Source organism: Hyperoodon ampullatus, assembly GCF_949752795.1.
Source record: "Hyperoodon ampullatus genome assembly, chromosome: 3".
Taxonomy (NCBI): domain Eukaryota; kingdom Metazoa; phylum Chordata; class Mammalia; order Artiodactyla; family Ziphiidae; genus Hyperoodon; species Hyperoodon ampullatus.
In genome coordinates, this window is record NC_136916.1 from 46,506,084 (window position 1) to 46,520,396 (window position 14,313).

The 14,313-nt window shown below is 38.8% G+C and overlaps 1 protein-coding gene across 1 annotated transcript in view; it reads right to left on the bottom strand.

Moving 5' to 3' along the window:
- Nucleotides 1–13,777, bottom strand: part of NEDD4 (NEDD4 E3 ubiquitin protein ligase) — a gene marked incomplete at both ends in the record, with an annotated part of 154,125 nt that extends 140,348 nt beyond the window's left edge. Inside the window, 2 exons of the mRNA XM_079699296.1 lie at nucleotides 1,950–2,023; nucleotides 13,733–13,777. Coding sequence (XP_079555422.1) covers nucleotides 1,950–2,023; nucleotides 13,733–13,777 — 119 coding nt within the window. The remainder of the gene's footprint in view (nucleotides 1–1,949; nucleotides 2,024–13,732) is intronic.
- Nucleotides 13,778–14,313: the final 536 nt, after the last annotated feature.

Sequence of the window (14,313 nt, forward strand, 5' to 3'; positions counted from 1 at the left end):
CTTTTTAATCTATAATTCTTTACATTATTTTTCAGTGATTTATCTAGGTATTACAATATACATGCCTACTTTTTATTCCACTTACACTTAATATACTACACTCTACTAAAAAGGTTCATAATGCATACCATCCCTGTCCTTTATGCTATAGTTGTTATATGTATTCCATCTATGAGACAATACAAAACAGTAAGTTGTGATATAAACAGGCATATGTTTTTTCTAAAAAATTATGATGAAAAGAGCAAAAAGTCTTTCATATGTTTCTAGATATTTACCATTTCTGATGCTCTTCATTCCTTTCTGAGGATCTGAGTTTCCATCTGATAGCTACCTCTTTAGCTGGGAGAATTTCCTTTAGCTTTTATTATAGTGCAGGTCTGCCAATGACAAAGTCTCATAGTTTTCTTTTATCTGAAAATGTTATTTTGCCATCATCCTGAAGAATATTTTCACTGAATATAGTAGAGAACTCTAGATTGACAGCTATTCTATTGTTCCATTTTCTTCTGGCCTCCATAGTTTCTGGTGAGAAGTCAGTACTCAACTGAATTATAGGTCCCTTGTATGTCATTTGTCATTTTCTGAGTTTCTCCTGTCAGAATTTTTCTTTATACTTTGTTTTCAACAGCTTGACTATTATGTGCCTCAGTATGCTCTTCTCAGTGTTTATCTTGCTTGGTGTTTTTTTGGTACTATAAACTTGTGTCATTCATCAAATTTGGAAAAAATTTGGCCATTATTTCTTCAAACAACATTTTGCCTCATTCTCTCTCCTCTATTTCTAGGACTCCAAGTACATGTATGTTAGTCTGTTCGATATTATCTAACAAGTCCCTGAGGCTCTGTTCATTTAAAAAATTTTTTTAATCTTTGTTTCTCTCTCATCTCCGGTTGGGAAATCATTTCTATTGATCTATCTTTAAGTTCAATTAATTTTTCCTTGTCATCTCCATTCTGCTGTTAATTTCATCCAAGAATTTTAATTTCAAATATTATATTTTTCAGTTTTAGAATTTTCATTTTTTATGGTTTCTATTTCATTCCTGAGATTTCCAATCTTTTGACTTATTGTGAGCATATTTTCTTTTCTCTACTGAGAATGTGTTTCGTTTTCCTAGCTTTTTATAAATTATATAGCTTTGGATTATATCTTAGACATTATAAATGTTAAATTGTGGAGACTGTGGATACTGTACTTTCTCTTTGATGAGGATTTGTTTGTTTTTATCATGTAATTAATTATCTTACTTGGACAAGAACCACAAGCTCTGTTTCTTGGACAGCAACCCTGATCTCTGTTCAGATCTTTTGTCCTCCAATGAGTTGTTTTGAATCTGCTATCGTATGTGTGATTCAGGGTCAGCCAAAAATGTCAGTGGACATAGTTTGGGAATTTCCTCTCCAGTTCTTTCCCTTCCAGAATCCCCACCATTGTCATGTTTTCTTTAGAGTAAGTCTTCTGATTTCCCAGGCTATGAATATTATAATTTTTCCATGTTCTGATTCCATGTGGCCTCAGACTAATTCATAAAATTGGAGACTCACTCAGTACAACTCCACACCTCCAAACATGGACTCTCCACTAGACTCTCTACCTGCTCTGTTCGCTCTCCACTGCCTTTAACTCGCTGGTTTTTATAATATGTTCAGAGTTTATGGTTGTTATCTGCAAAAGGATTCATCTGTTAGAATTTTACTGATTCTCAGAAACAGAACTCAATAATGTATCTTATAACTACCACTCTCAGTTATACCTTTGCCTAAGTTCACAAACTCTGCAATTCAGATGTCAAGGAATTTAGTAAACCACCAACTAGAAACATTATTCTACCTCATACAACAGCTTACTAATAATATTACTCAATTTTTCATCTAACCAAAGTCTGGAAAAAAACTAATTAATAAATACAAAGTTTTAAAATTACAACCCAACTTCTTACACTTACCTAGCTCCCAAGATATCCTTTTTGGCAAGGCCTATTCCAGCTATAACTTTTACCCTCACAATTCGGGAAGTTTCCTAAAATACAAAAATTTATATTTTATTTTCATATATTTATAACTTACTCAAGACACATTATCTTTACATTTATATATGTGTGTATGTGTGTGTATATATATATATATATATCAAATAAGGTAACAGGATATTAAAATTAACTGGAAGAATATTTTTCAGGAATTAATTTGATTAAAAGCTATATAAAGGAAAATAAAAACTATATTGTTATTTGTAATGACTTGATTATCTACAAAGAAAAGCCAAAAAAGCTAGAGCCAAATTGTTATAATGAGTAAGAATTTATCATTGCTTCCAAGAAAATCTAAAGCCAAATTATTGGAACTGATATAGATTTATCATTGTTTCTAGGTACAGGATAACACAAAATTCAGAGCTCATAATCATTTGTAATAATTACTTAGGTAATTATTTTAAAAATCCAATTCAATAAACTATATATTAAATAAAACTATAATGTATTGATATTTTAATGTAGAAAACATTAAATTTCTTGGGTATCATAATAGTATTATGAGGTTTTATATAAGAATGTCTTACTTTTCTCTTTTTTTTTTTTGCGGTACGCGGGCCTCTCACTGTTGTGGCCTCTCCCGTTGCGGAGCACAGGCTCCGGATGCGCAGGCTCAGCGGCCATGGCTCATGAGCCTAGCTGCTCCGTAGCATGTGGGATCTTCCCGGACCGGGGCACGAACCCGTGTCCCCTGCATCGGCAGGCGGACTCTCAACCACTGTGCCACCAGGGAAGCCCAAGAATGTCTTACTTTTAAGAGATACATATTGAAGTATTTAGGGACAAAGTAAGATAAAGTCTGCAACTTACTCTTAAATGGCTCAGCAAATAAAAAGTTGAACATGAGCGTATGTGTGTGTGTATGGAAATAAAAGGAATAAGCAAAATGTTACCAATTTATGGATCTAGCTGATGGGTAATCAAGTGTTCATTACACTATTCTTTTTATTGTCTCATAGATTTGAATTTTTCAAATAAAAAGGTGGGTAAAAAAATACTATAAAACAGAATGCACATTTAAAAAATTCACAAGTAAGCAAAACTGTTAGATATATTGAAATAAAATTAATAAAAGTCAAACACCTTTATGGATAAAATTTGTAAATTATTGAAGAAAATAAGAAAAATATAAATAAATGAAGAAATTCACTGTGTTCATGGAAGTAAATATTTAATATTATTATGTTTTCTCCAAAGTAAATTATAAATTCCGTACAATTTCAACTCCCCTCCTTGAATTATTTCATAGATCTTAACAAATGATTCTAAAATTCATAGGGAAAAGTGAGAATGAGTAAAGAGGTAAACTATAGCATTTGATCACTATCTTATACTATATCTAAAAACAAATTGCAGATACATCAAATTCTGAAAGTGAAAAAGAAAACTTTAAAAATTTCGTAAGATACTTTAGAATATTTCTGACATTGGAGTAGGAAAGGATTAAAAAAATACAAACTGTAATGGAAAAAAATTGTTAGATTTGACACTAAAATTATGTTTATATATTTCATATGGAAAAAGATGCCATGAACAAATGAAAAGACAAGGGGACACACAGGGTGGAAATATCTAAAATATATACACCATGGACAAATTATGATTATCCAGATAATATAAAGAACTCCTAAAAGCCACTAAGCGAGGTTTAAACAACATAATACAAGAAATCATAGAGAATCGCCAATAAACACATGAAAAGATCCTCAATTTCACCAGTAATAAAAGAGATCTCTAGTGTAAGTGCTGCCAAAGCAAGCACAAGAAAGAACTCTAATACACTGTTGGTGGGGGAATAAACTGAAGAATAATTTTGAAGAGATATTTGGCAATATCTACTAAAAGTTCTAAATCAATAACCCAGGAATTGCACTTTTAGATATAACCCCTAGATAAACTCTCACTCATGTACACAAGGCCATAAGTACAACAGTATTCACAGTAGCATTTATAAGATCAACAAATGTGAAATAAATGTTGCCCAACAGAGAGCAATCTAACTGATTTTATTCTAAAATTATTCCATCAGCCAGATGAATGGGAAGAAAATGTGGTATACACACACACGCGCGCGCGCGCACACACACACACACACACACACGGAATACTACTCAGCCATAAAAAAGAACAAAAATTTGCCATTTGCAGCAACATGGGTGGACTTGCAGGGCATTATGCTAAGTGAAATAAGTCACACAGAGAAAGAAAAATACTGTTTGATATCACTTACATGTGGAACCTAAAAAAATACAACAAACTACTGAATAAAACAAAAAAGAAGCAGACAGATATAGAGAACAAACTAGTGGTTACCAGTGGGGAGAGGCAGGGAGGGGCAATATAAGAGTGTGGGGCACAAACTATTGGGTGTAAGATAGGCTCAAGGATGTATTGTACATCATGGGGAATATAGCGAATATTCTGTAATAACTAAATGGAAAGTAACCTTTTAAAACTGTATAAAAATTTTAAAAATAGGGCCTCCCTGGTGGCGCAGTGGTTGAGAGTCCGCCTGCTGATGCAGGGGATACGGGTTCGTGCCCCGGTCTGGGAGGATCCCATATGCCGCGGAGCGGCTGGGCCCGTGAGCCATGGCCGCTGAGCCTGCGCATCCAGAGCCTGTGCTCCGCAACGGGAGAGGCCACAACAGTGAGAGGCCCGCGTACCGCAAAAAAAAAAAAAAAAAAAAAAAAAAAAAAAAAAAAAAAAAAAAAATTTAAAAAATAATAAAATTATTCCATCAGCAAGTAGTATGTCATATTCCTTTCTGAGGAGAGATCTGGGTGGGGGGAAATATACATATCATAGGGTATTTATTTCAATCTTCTTCCATTTCTAAATACTTAGACCCACCCTTATTCCTGGAGGTTTCATTGAATAAATATGATAACAGAAATATTCTATCAGCTCCAAAACTCAGATGACAAATTCAGATAACACAAAAATCCTTGCCTAGAGATGCTAGATATTTTATAACTTTCCTCCATCACCACATATAATTAAATATACAGCTGATCTTGCAAGTTAGAAGAGAAATCCTCAAGTATCAGAAATAAAGATAGAACTGAAAATCAGAGAGGAAAACATAAACTGAAATTTCAGTTTTCTGTGGGAATTGATTTCCAAAAATCTGAAGAGATTTACAGAACTACCATTTTTTTCCTGTAAGGTCATTGAATAATTAGGCCAATTAAAATATTCTATTGGCCCTACAGCTGAATTCTCCTATACCAGTTGACTGGAAAGTGGCTATACTTTATAGTAGGACTGATTCTGAAAATCAGAAATCTTTTCTCTGATGACTTAATAAGTACAATTTTTTTCAAGTGGTAAAGTATAATCAAAGGTGCCCTCAGCAAATAATCTTACCTTTTCTAAGTGCAGACAAGTGTTTATAATTTGTACATGACCTTAATTGAGGAAAGAAATTATCATACCCCTCTAAAAAAGTGAATCCATATTTGTGGAGCTCCTGACTTAAAAATCATCTGTGTTAGCCTCTACTGAAACTATCCCCCAGAAGTCTCCTGAAGAAAAATGTAGGAAGCATTAACTAAAAACAATTCCAGGGGATGATAACTTGCAGTCACAGATACATTTAACTTTTAAACTTTATCCTTGCATTTCCCACCACAAAGATGAGAACTACTTACTTTAGATGCTGTGATTAAATGATGTAAAGCTACAGTGATTTAAGATTCTTTCAGAAAATTAAATAAGAAATGCCGCATATTTGCATATTTGCATTCATTTAACTTCATTTTAGAAATTTATGCTAGAAAATTGTCCAAACAGCTCTCTTCAATCACATCCATAAGCAGAGATCACATCTCACATCATCTTTGAAAATGAAGGAGAAGAACATGTATGTTGCAACTAGAGACCAAACTCTTAAGTAATTTTAGAATCATGATATTAAAAGTATTATTAACAGAATTCTGGATAGTACTCAAATGAGTAAAAAAGAAACAAAAATGAAACATCTTTTCCTTAATCAAAAAAGAGACATTATCCTCAAGCAGACCAGGGCTCTTCACTAAAGCTGGAATCTTCCCCTTCCACTCACAAGACAGCTTTATTGATTTTTGAAAGCAAAATGAAAAGGTTGTAAATTGCAGGCAAAGATGTGTCATTTTCAGCCAAAAACAAAAACCAAGGAAGTTCATTAGCAGGAAACATTCACTGAAAGAAATTCTAGAGGATGTACTTCAGGCAGAAAAAAAGTTATCACAGATGGAAAGTCAGAGGGGCAGGAAGAAATGAAGAAATAACAAGCAAAGAAAATGTTAACTACATGAGGAAAAAAATTATAAAAAAATAATAGCAATGTTAATGATGATAATGATGATGATGATGATGATGTGTGTATGCTCACACAGGCATTTAGTGAGTTTTCATTCCTTTCCATTCCATTCCTACTAGAGCTAATCAATGAATTTGGTAAAGTAGCAGGATACAAAATTAATGCACAGAAATCTACGGCATTCCTACACACTAATGATGAAAAATCTGAAAGAGAAATTAAGGAAGCACTCCCATTTACCATTGCAACAAAAAGAATAAAAGAGTTAGGAATAAACCTACCTAAGGAGACAAAAGACCTGTATGCAGAAAACTATAAGACACAGATGAAAGGAATTAAAGATGACACAAATAGATGGAGAAATATACCATGTTCTGGATTGGAAGGATCAACATTGTGAAAATGACTATACTACCCAAAGCAATGTACAGATTCAATGCAATCCCTATCAAACTACCACTGGCATTTTTCACAGAACTAGAACAAAAAATTTCACAGTTTGTATCGAAACACAAAAGACCCTGAATAACCAAAGCAATCTTGAGAAAGAAAAACGGAGCTGGAGGAATCAGGCTCCCTGACTTCAGAGTATACTACAAAGCTACAGTAATCAAGACAGTATGGTACTGACACAAAAACAGAAATATAGATCAATGGAACAGGATAGAAAGCCCAGAGATAAACCCACGCACATATGGTCACCTTATCTTTGATAAAGAAGGCAAGAATATACAATGGAGAAAAGACAGCCTCTTCAATAAGTGGTGCTAGGAAAACTGTACAGCTACATGTAAAAGAATGAAATTAGAACACTCCCTAACACCGTATACAAAAATAAACTAAAAATGGATTAACGACCTAAATGTAAGGCCAGACACTATAAAACTCTTACAGGAAAACATAGGCAGAACACTCTATGACATAAATCACAGCAAGATCCTTTTTGACCCACCTCCTAGAGAAATGGAAATAAAAACAAAAATAAACAAATAGGACCTAATGAAACTTAAAAGCTTTTGCACAGCAAAGGAAACCATAAACAAGATGAAAAGACAATCCTCAGAATGGGAGAAAAATTTGCAAATGAAACAACTGACAAAGGATTAATCTCCAAAATATACAAGCAGCTCATGTAGCTCAATATCCAAAAAAAACCCAATCAAAAAATCAGCCATAAAAAGAAACGAAATTGAGTTATTTCTAGTGAGGTGGATGGACCTAGAGTCTATCATACAGAGTGAAGTCAGAAAGAGAAAAACAAATACCGTATGCTAACATATATATATGGAATTTAAAAAAAAAAAAGGTTCTGAAGAACCTAGGGTCAGGACAGGAATGAAGATGCAGATGTAGAGAACGGGCTTGAGGACACGGGGAGGGGGAAGGGTAAGCTGGGACGAAGTGAGAGAGTGGCATGGACATATATACACTACCAAACGTAAAATAGCTAGCTAGTGGGAAGTAGCTGCATAGCACAGGGAGATCAGCTCGGTGCTTTGTGACCACCTAGAGGGGTGGGATAGGGAGGGTGGGAGGGAGGCGCAAGAGGGAGGGGATATGGCGATATATGTAGACCTATAGCTGATTCACTGTTATAAAGCAGATACTAACGCAATTATACTCCAATAAAGATGTGAAAAAAAATCCTGCTCTGAAAGATGTCAAAAACTTAGGCCAGATGACCTATAAGTGACAGGGCCAGAATTACAACCTAGTCAAATTCCATTTTTTATACCCCTGCTCACCCTAGGTGATGTATTTAAAAGGTGCCTCTGAGATTCTATTCCTATGTGACATATGAATTGCTAATAGTTAGCTGTTAAAAAAGACTGTAGTCCTTTCTCCTCTTTTCTTCCTGGTGCAGAGGAGTCCATGGCAGGCCTGAGGCAGAGTTTGGGGGAAGCAGGGAGTTTCATGGAGATGCACGGTCAGCATGCCCACCTGCATGGGGCACTGAGGCAAAGAGGGAAGTGTTATACAGAGAGGCTTCAGGAGCATGCCCACTGGCATGGGACTCAGAGGAGAGGAGGAGAGTGTTGCATAGACATACACAGCAGTACTCCCACTGGCACCCAAGGATTCAGGGAGCTGAAAGTGGGGTGCAGAAGTGCAGACAGAGGAGATACCTGTTACATCAAAAACATAAGTTTTGGGAAACTAGTTACACCAAAAACATAAGTAAATGGACTGAACAAATAATTAAATGTGCTGAGAATAATGAAACTCAGCATTTTCATTTTTAGAGGAGGTACTTATGACTAGAAAGAACCCTGAAGTACAATATTAGATTTGAATTGGAGATACTTATATGAATTAATTATTTTTAGATATATGAATAGAGATTGACACAGAAATAGCTATAGATTTATGTGTTGACTTATATATGTATATATGTATGGCAAACACATACATTTCAGCTCTCTCTGCTGAGATGGCTGAAGAGCAATGGCATCCAGTAGCACTGAGCACAGTGAGCACACAGATCTTGGCTTCTAAAAACCATTTCCTACTAAATGTAATCAATGTTTCCAGGAGAAATGGCTGATCACAGACAGTGCTGGGCCAGGCAAAATACAAGAGGATCTTGGAACATCTTCTGCCAAAAAAGTAATGAAGAGTTCAAAGAATGATGTGGACTTGTCACAAGAACATAGGAACCTCCCTGCAAGGGCTTCCACTGGCCAAACTGAAATAATGTGAGCCATAAAATATTTAAGGATAGAAATTAATTACAATCCATTGAATAAGGTGGGATTCTACAAGTCCATGCTGATACAAATAAATAAATAAATGGATAAACAAATGGCCAAGAAAGGGAAAGCTCTTCTTACACAGAATGCCAATTAATAAAAATGGAAATAAAAAATAGTAGCATTTGTTTCAGGTGGAAGTCATCATCGATGGGTAGTAAAACTAGTGGATGGAGATCTGATGAATGAGGGATAGGATACTAGCATAACCTTTGAATATGTCCCCACAAAATACCAATCAATTTTAAAGGGAAAAATGATGAAAATACCAAGAAGAAACCTGGCAGACACCAAAATTACCAAGTGATCAAGGTTATCATCCAGTCATGAGACAAGCCAAAATCATGTACCCCTGATATGATACACTGAGAAGAACACAGCATTATCTCTGTGATTCCTGCCCCAAAAGTGTGGCCTTGACATGATCATGAGGAAACAGTAAACAGATCCAGGTTGAGGAATATCAATAGGTTATACAGCCTGTACTCCTTACAACTGTTAAGGATAAGAAAGACTGAGGAACTGATACAAAGTACATGCAACATACACTCCTAGATGGGATCTTGGACCATGAAGGAAGAAGAGAAATTATTAGAACACTGGTCAAAGATTGAATGGGATCTATGGATTGGATGGTAGTGTTGTAACACTGTTGACTTCCTGGCTTAGAGGGCTGGATGGCTGTTATGCAGGAAAGCATTCTTGTTTTAGGAAAATACACACTAGTGTATTTAGTGGTGATGGGGAATCGTGTCTGCAGACTTCCCTCAAATGGTTCCAAAACACTAATGAAAATGGCAAAAAAAAAGGGGGGTTATGGAACAACTGTGGTGAAATATCAACAGTTGGAGAATCTGCTTTAGGAGGATTTGGAGTTCTTCATACTGTACTTCCAACTTTTCTGTTGGTTTTAAATAATTAAAAAGCAAACTATTAAAAATAAACTATATTATATCTACTTCTTTGTTCCCATGGAAACCCACAAAAAATACTTTAGAATGATGCTGGAATTAAAAAGTTGCAAAAAAGCTGTAATGGCAAAAACAACACATGAAAGATTGGGTTAGATACTAACGCAGTTGCTGCTCACACTGTGCTTCTCCTTCTTTGTGTGTAGTGAATATAGGCTGGGAACTTTGTTCTCAGGCTCAGTACAATGCCAGGACAGGGAGGGTCTGCTTCTGCTCAGTGTTAGTGGGTCTAGAAGTGTCAGAATATGCACTTCTTTGTTACCCTGTTTCTTATGCATTGTCGTAGCTGTCAGCACGAGAGGCATCCATTCTTCTGTATGTGCAAACTCTACTCCCAAACTGGCGATGGAGACTCAACCCTTTCCTCTTTATTTCCTTCCTTCTTTTCCTTGTTTTGGTCAGGTTTCAGTTGCTGGAAACAGAAATTACTCTAGATGTTTTAAGAAGAAAGATGCTCATGCAGGGAATTAGGTGCTTCCAAAATTGTTAGAAGAGCTGGAGAGGCAGGCTGTAGGCTGTGTCTTCAGAGGACCCGAAAACACCTCAGAACTGGCCTACCCAGGAAGCTGCTACATGTACCCGAGTCAGAAAGGTAGGTAATCAGGAGCCACCACCAGATCTGTCGACTTTAAGAACATACCAAATCTAGACCGCTATTTCTGTAACTTCCTGTCAATACCCACAAAACAAGTTACAGATACTGAAACACTTTTGTAGAAAAACTCAATGTCTACATGACTACGCTTTCAGCAGAAAAAACCAAGGAAACAAGAAGTTATGCCCCACTTCATTTTCACCTTCCCAATCTCAAGTAGGTGCACCTCATTGGGAAACTTATTTCACAACCTCTTTCCAGAATGTTAAGTGCAAGAGAGTCTGGGAAACACGGTGTTTAGCTTTCCAGCCTCTGCATAACAGGGAAGTCCACTGAAATGAAGGGGGAAGGGATGCTGAATGGCAGGCCCCGTATCTACCACACTCTTCCTCATCACAGCTGAGTGGGACTTATCCTCTACTGTTAATCCCAAGAGACTGTCAGAGCAAACTTGGTATAAATTATAGTATACTACTTGCTTAGTTTGTTATTCTTTAATGGCAAAATTCTATACATGGAGCCAGGACCATCTCTTACTCAAAGACACATATGTGGAAGAAGAGCTAAAACCTACCCAAAAGTGAGAGAGAGATATAATGACCTAAATTTTGGCATTCTTCAACACCAATATGCTCATACAGTGTGACTCAGCGGCTCTTCAGTATATACTGGTTAAATTACACTTCTCTCACTATCTTCTATCCCATTCCTATTCATTTTTCTTGGTTTCAGTTTCAAATTTAAAATAAGAATCATCTCTTTTTGCTGCATATCAAACCTATCTTACTTATAATCACTAGTCTGTGAGTTTTAGAAAATGACATAGCTGCAGTGTTTTTCTTCCAAAAAAGGAAGGGGGGGTTGCTTTTCTAAGCCCACTTTTACTTTTGTGATAGACCAGAAAATAAAAGGCAAGTGATAGTGATGAGATGGCGACCTCTACTAGAAAACAAGTGATTTTTGTCTTTCCCACTAGACTATGAGCTTCTCACAAAACAGGCAGATGCTCTTTTTTCTGTGTACCTGGTGCCTAGCATACTGCATGATACAGAACAGACAGCTAAAACACGTCTGTCGAATGAATAACCCAAATTACAATGGAAGAAGTAGAAGATGACACTTCATCATCATGAAGTCTCTTATCTTCCTATTTCACTCTCTTCCTCAACGTGGAAAAAGTGAAAAGGGGGAGTGGGAGGGAAATCTGAGTCATGAGGCTGACAACCGGGACCCCCACCATGTGAACAGAGTGAAACTGCCCAGAAGTACAAATCCTTCATCCAGTTCAGGAAAACCTCATTTCAGAGGGCCCTTAGTCCCAGATGCTTACTGACCACCCAGCAACTGGCATGATTCAATTTATCTTAGCTGGGCAGAAGAGTGATGTGAGAAGCAGACAACTGAAAACAGATCTGTACAGAGAAAGAAAGACCGAAGATGCGAGATGCTATGATCAGTTGGCTCTGCTGGAAGAAGGTGAGACAAGAAATCTGGACTAGCAGAGCCTACCTCTGAGTAGTAACAACAGGGAAAGAAAGTCCAAGGCCAGCCTGATTGGGTTGGAGGCCAGTTTGAGATTATCTGCATTGAACAACTTATTGTAGCAAGCAGGGAGATAGGACTGATATGAAGAAAGCTATCATAGGTTCAACGCTGAATTATTTTCCTCTGATCTCTTCTACAGAACAATAATGGAACATTAGCTAGAATATTATCTTCAGCCATATGCTGACTGTCGTTCCTGAGGGACTGCTGAGCTGCCACCATTTGTCCACCATCACTTTGTTTCTCTTCTGGTAGCAATAACTAAGAAATTAACTGCATCACATAATCATTCTCAAAACGGTCGGAGATAACTTGCTTGCATCAAGTTGCCCACTGTTTATAAACCAAGAACTTCCAAGAGAAATGTAAAAGACACTTTATAAAAGACGTTTTTTGAAGATACCAAGTTATTAAGAGAAGGCACTATTACAAAACTATTAGAAAATCTAAGCAATCAATCTAAATTAGGCTGAAGGATTTACAGTTAACTGGGTCTAATCCTGATAACAGGTACATGTGACAGTTTAGTCAATGAACAAGAATGCTTAAAATTTTTCCCCAAACTTAACTTGTCACTGTTAGACTAGATAGCCTTTAATTTCCCACCCATTCCCATTTTTTTTCCATTCCCATTTTTTAGACAATCACCAATAACACAGGGAAGGCACATCTCACTTAAAATGTAACTACTCTTTACAAATAGTCTTATTTTTAATAAGCGTTAAGGCATAACCAGCCTAAGTTATTTAGCTGAAAAGAGACAATTCTCAAATCACAGAATTTTGAGTGAACAGCTGTGGGAAGTTCTTTTAAATATTTATACTTTTTGGCTTAATTTTTAAAATATCAGTGAAGACCAGTGAAACACAGCGTGAACTTTCCACACTTGACACTTGCTGCTAAATAGAAGGGGAAAAAAAAATCTATCTGCCTGCTTTCCCATCCCCGTCTCCTGTAAAGGGGTTTTAAAGGATTTCAGATGAAAAAGAAAAAACCCAAACAGCTAAAGACGATTCTTTTGTAAGTCTTCAGGTCAAAGTCCATAAAGTTAAGCCCAACGGGCCTCTCTGCCAGAGCAGGCTAATCAACAGCCGGGATGCTAAGCTCCAGGGAAATTCGCCCCGCCCCACCCCCGCCCGGAGCTCACGCTCACTCGGCCGGGGGTGGCAGGAAGGGGCAGGCGGGGTGCTGCGCGTGCCCCCGCGCTCTCACGCCGCTGGCTGCCTAGCCCCCCTCCTCATCACTTCCTGAAGGAAAATGACAAGGAAGGCGGCAGTTCCAGGGAAGAGCGGGGTGTAGAGTCTACAGGCTCGCGAAGAAAATGCGGCTCCCAAAAGCCCCCCCACACACACCCCACCCGCCTGCGCGCGCCAGGCAGCCCCGGGAGTCCCCACGGCGCCCGGCGCGCTCCCGGAGCTCGCGCAGAGGGAGGAGGGCGCTGACAGCAGTCCCTCTGGCCGCCGCCGCCTCCTCCCGTTCGGCTGATGGGCAGCGCGAGGGGAAGCTCCCCCGCAGCCCCGCGGCCCTCGCACCTCGTCCTCCGGGACGCCGAACACCTCCACCGCGCAAGTTGCCATTTCCGAATGGTTCCAGGGAACCGGACACGCTCGCCCCTACCCAGAGAGTGGGATCTGTAGTGAGGAGGAGAGGGAGGAGAGGGAGGAGGCGGAGGAGGAGAGGGAGGAGGCGGGAGGAATTGGAGGAAGAGGGGGCGGTGTTCCCCTGGGCGCACAGCGACCCCAGTGGCCGGCCGGAGGCATGGCACGAGGAAGCAGGGCGGGGAGGGCCGGCCGCGCCTCGGCAGCGGCGCGCGTCGTGGGGCTCTGGGCGCGGGGGCCGCGCGCGGTGGGAAAACGTGCGTGCTGGGGCTCGGGTGGGAGGAGCGCGCGCGGCGCGGGCGCGCCTTCCGTCCCCACGCCAGGAGGATAGTGGCTGACGCGGCTGCCTCTGGGAGCCAGGCAGCTCCAGGGCATTGCGCCGAGCCGGCAGTGGCGCCCGGAGGCCGTCCGCCCTTCCCCGGGGAAACAAAGCTGCGGCTTTCCTCGGCAACAAGTCTCACTGAGATCCGCCCCAGAACTCGGCCTCTGACTAGCCACCTGGGATCAGGAGAGCT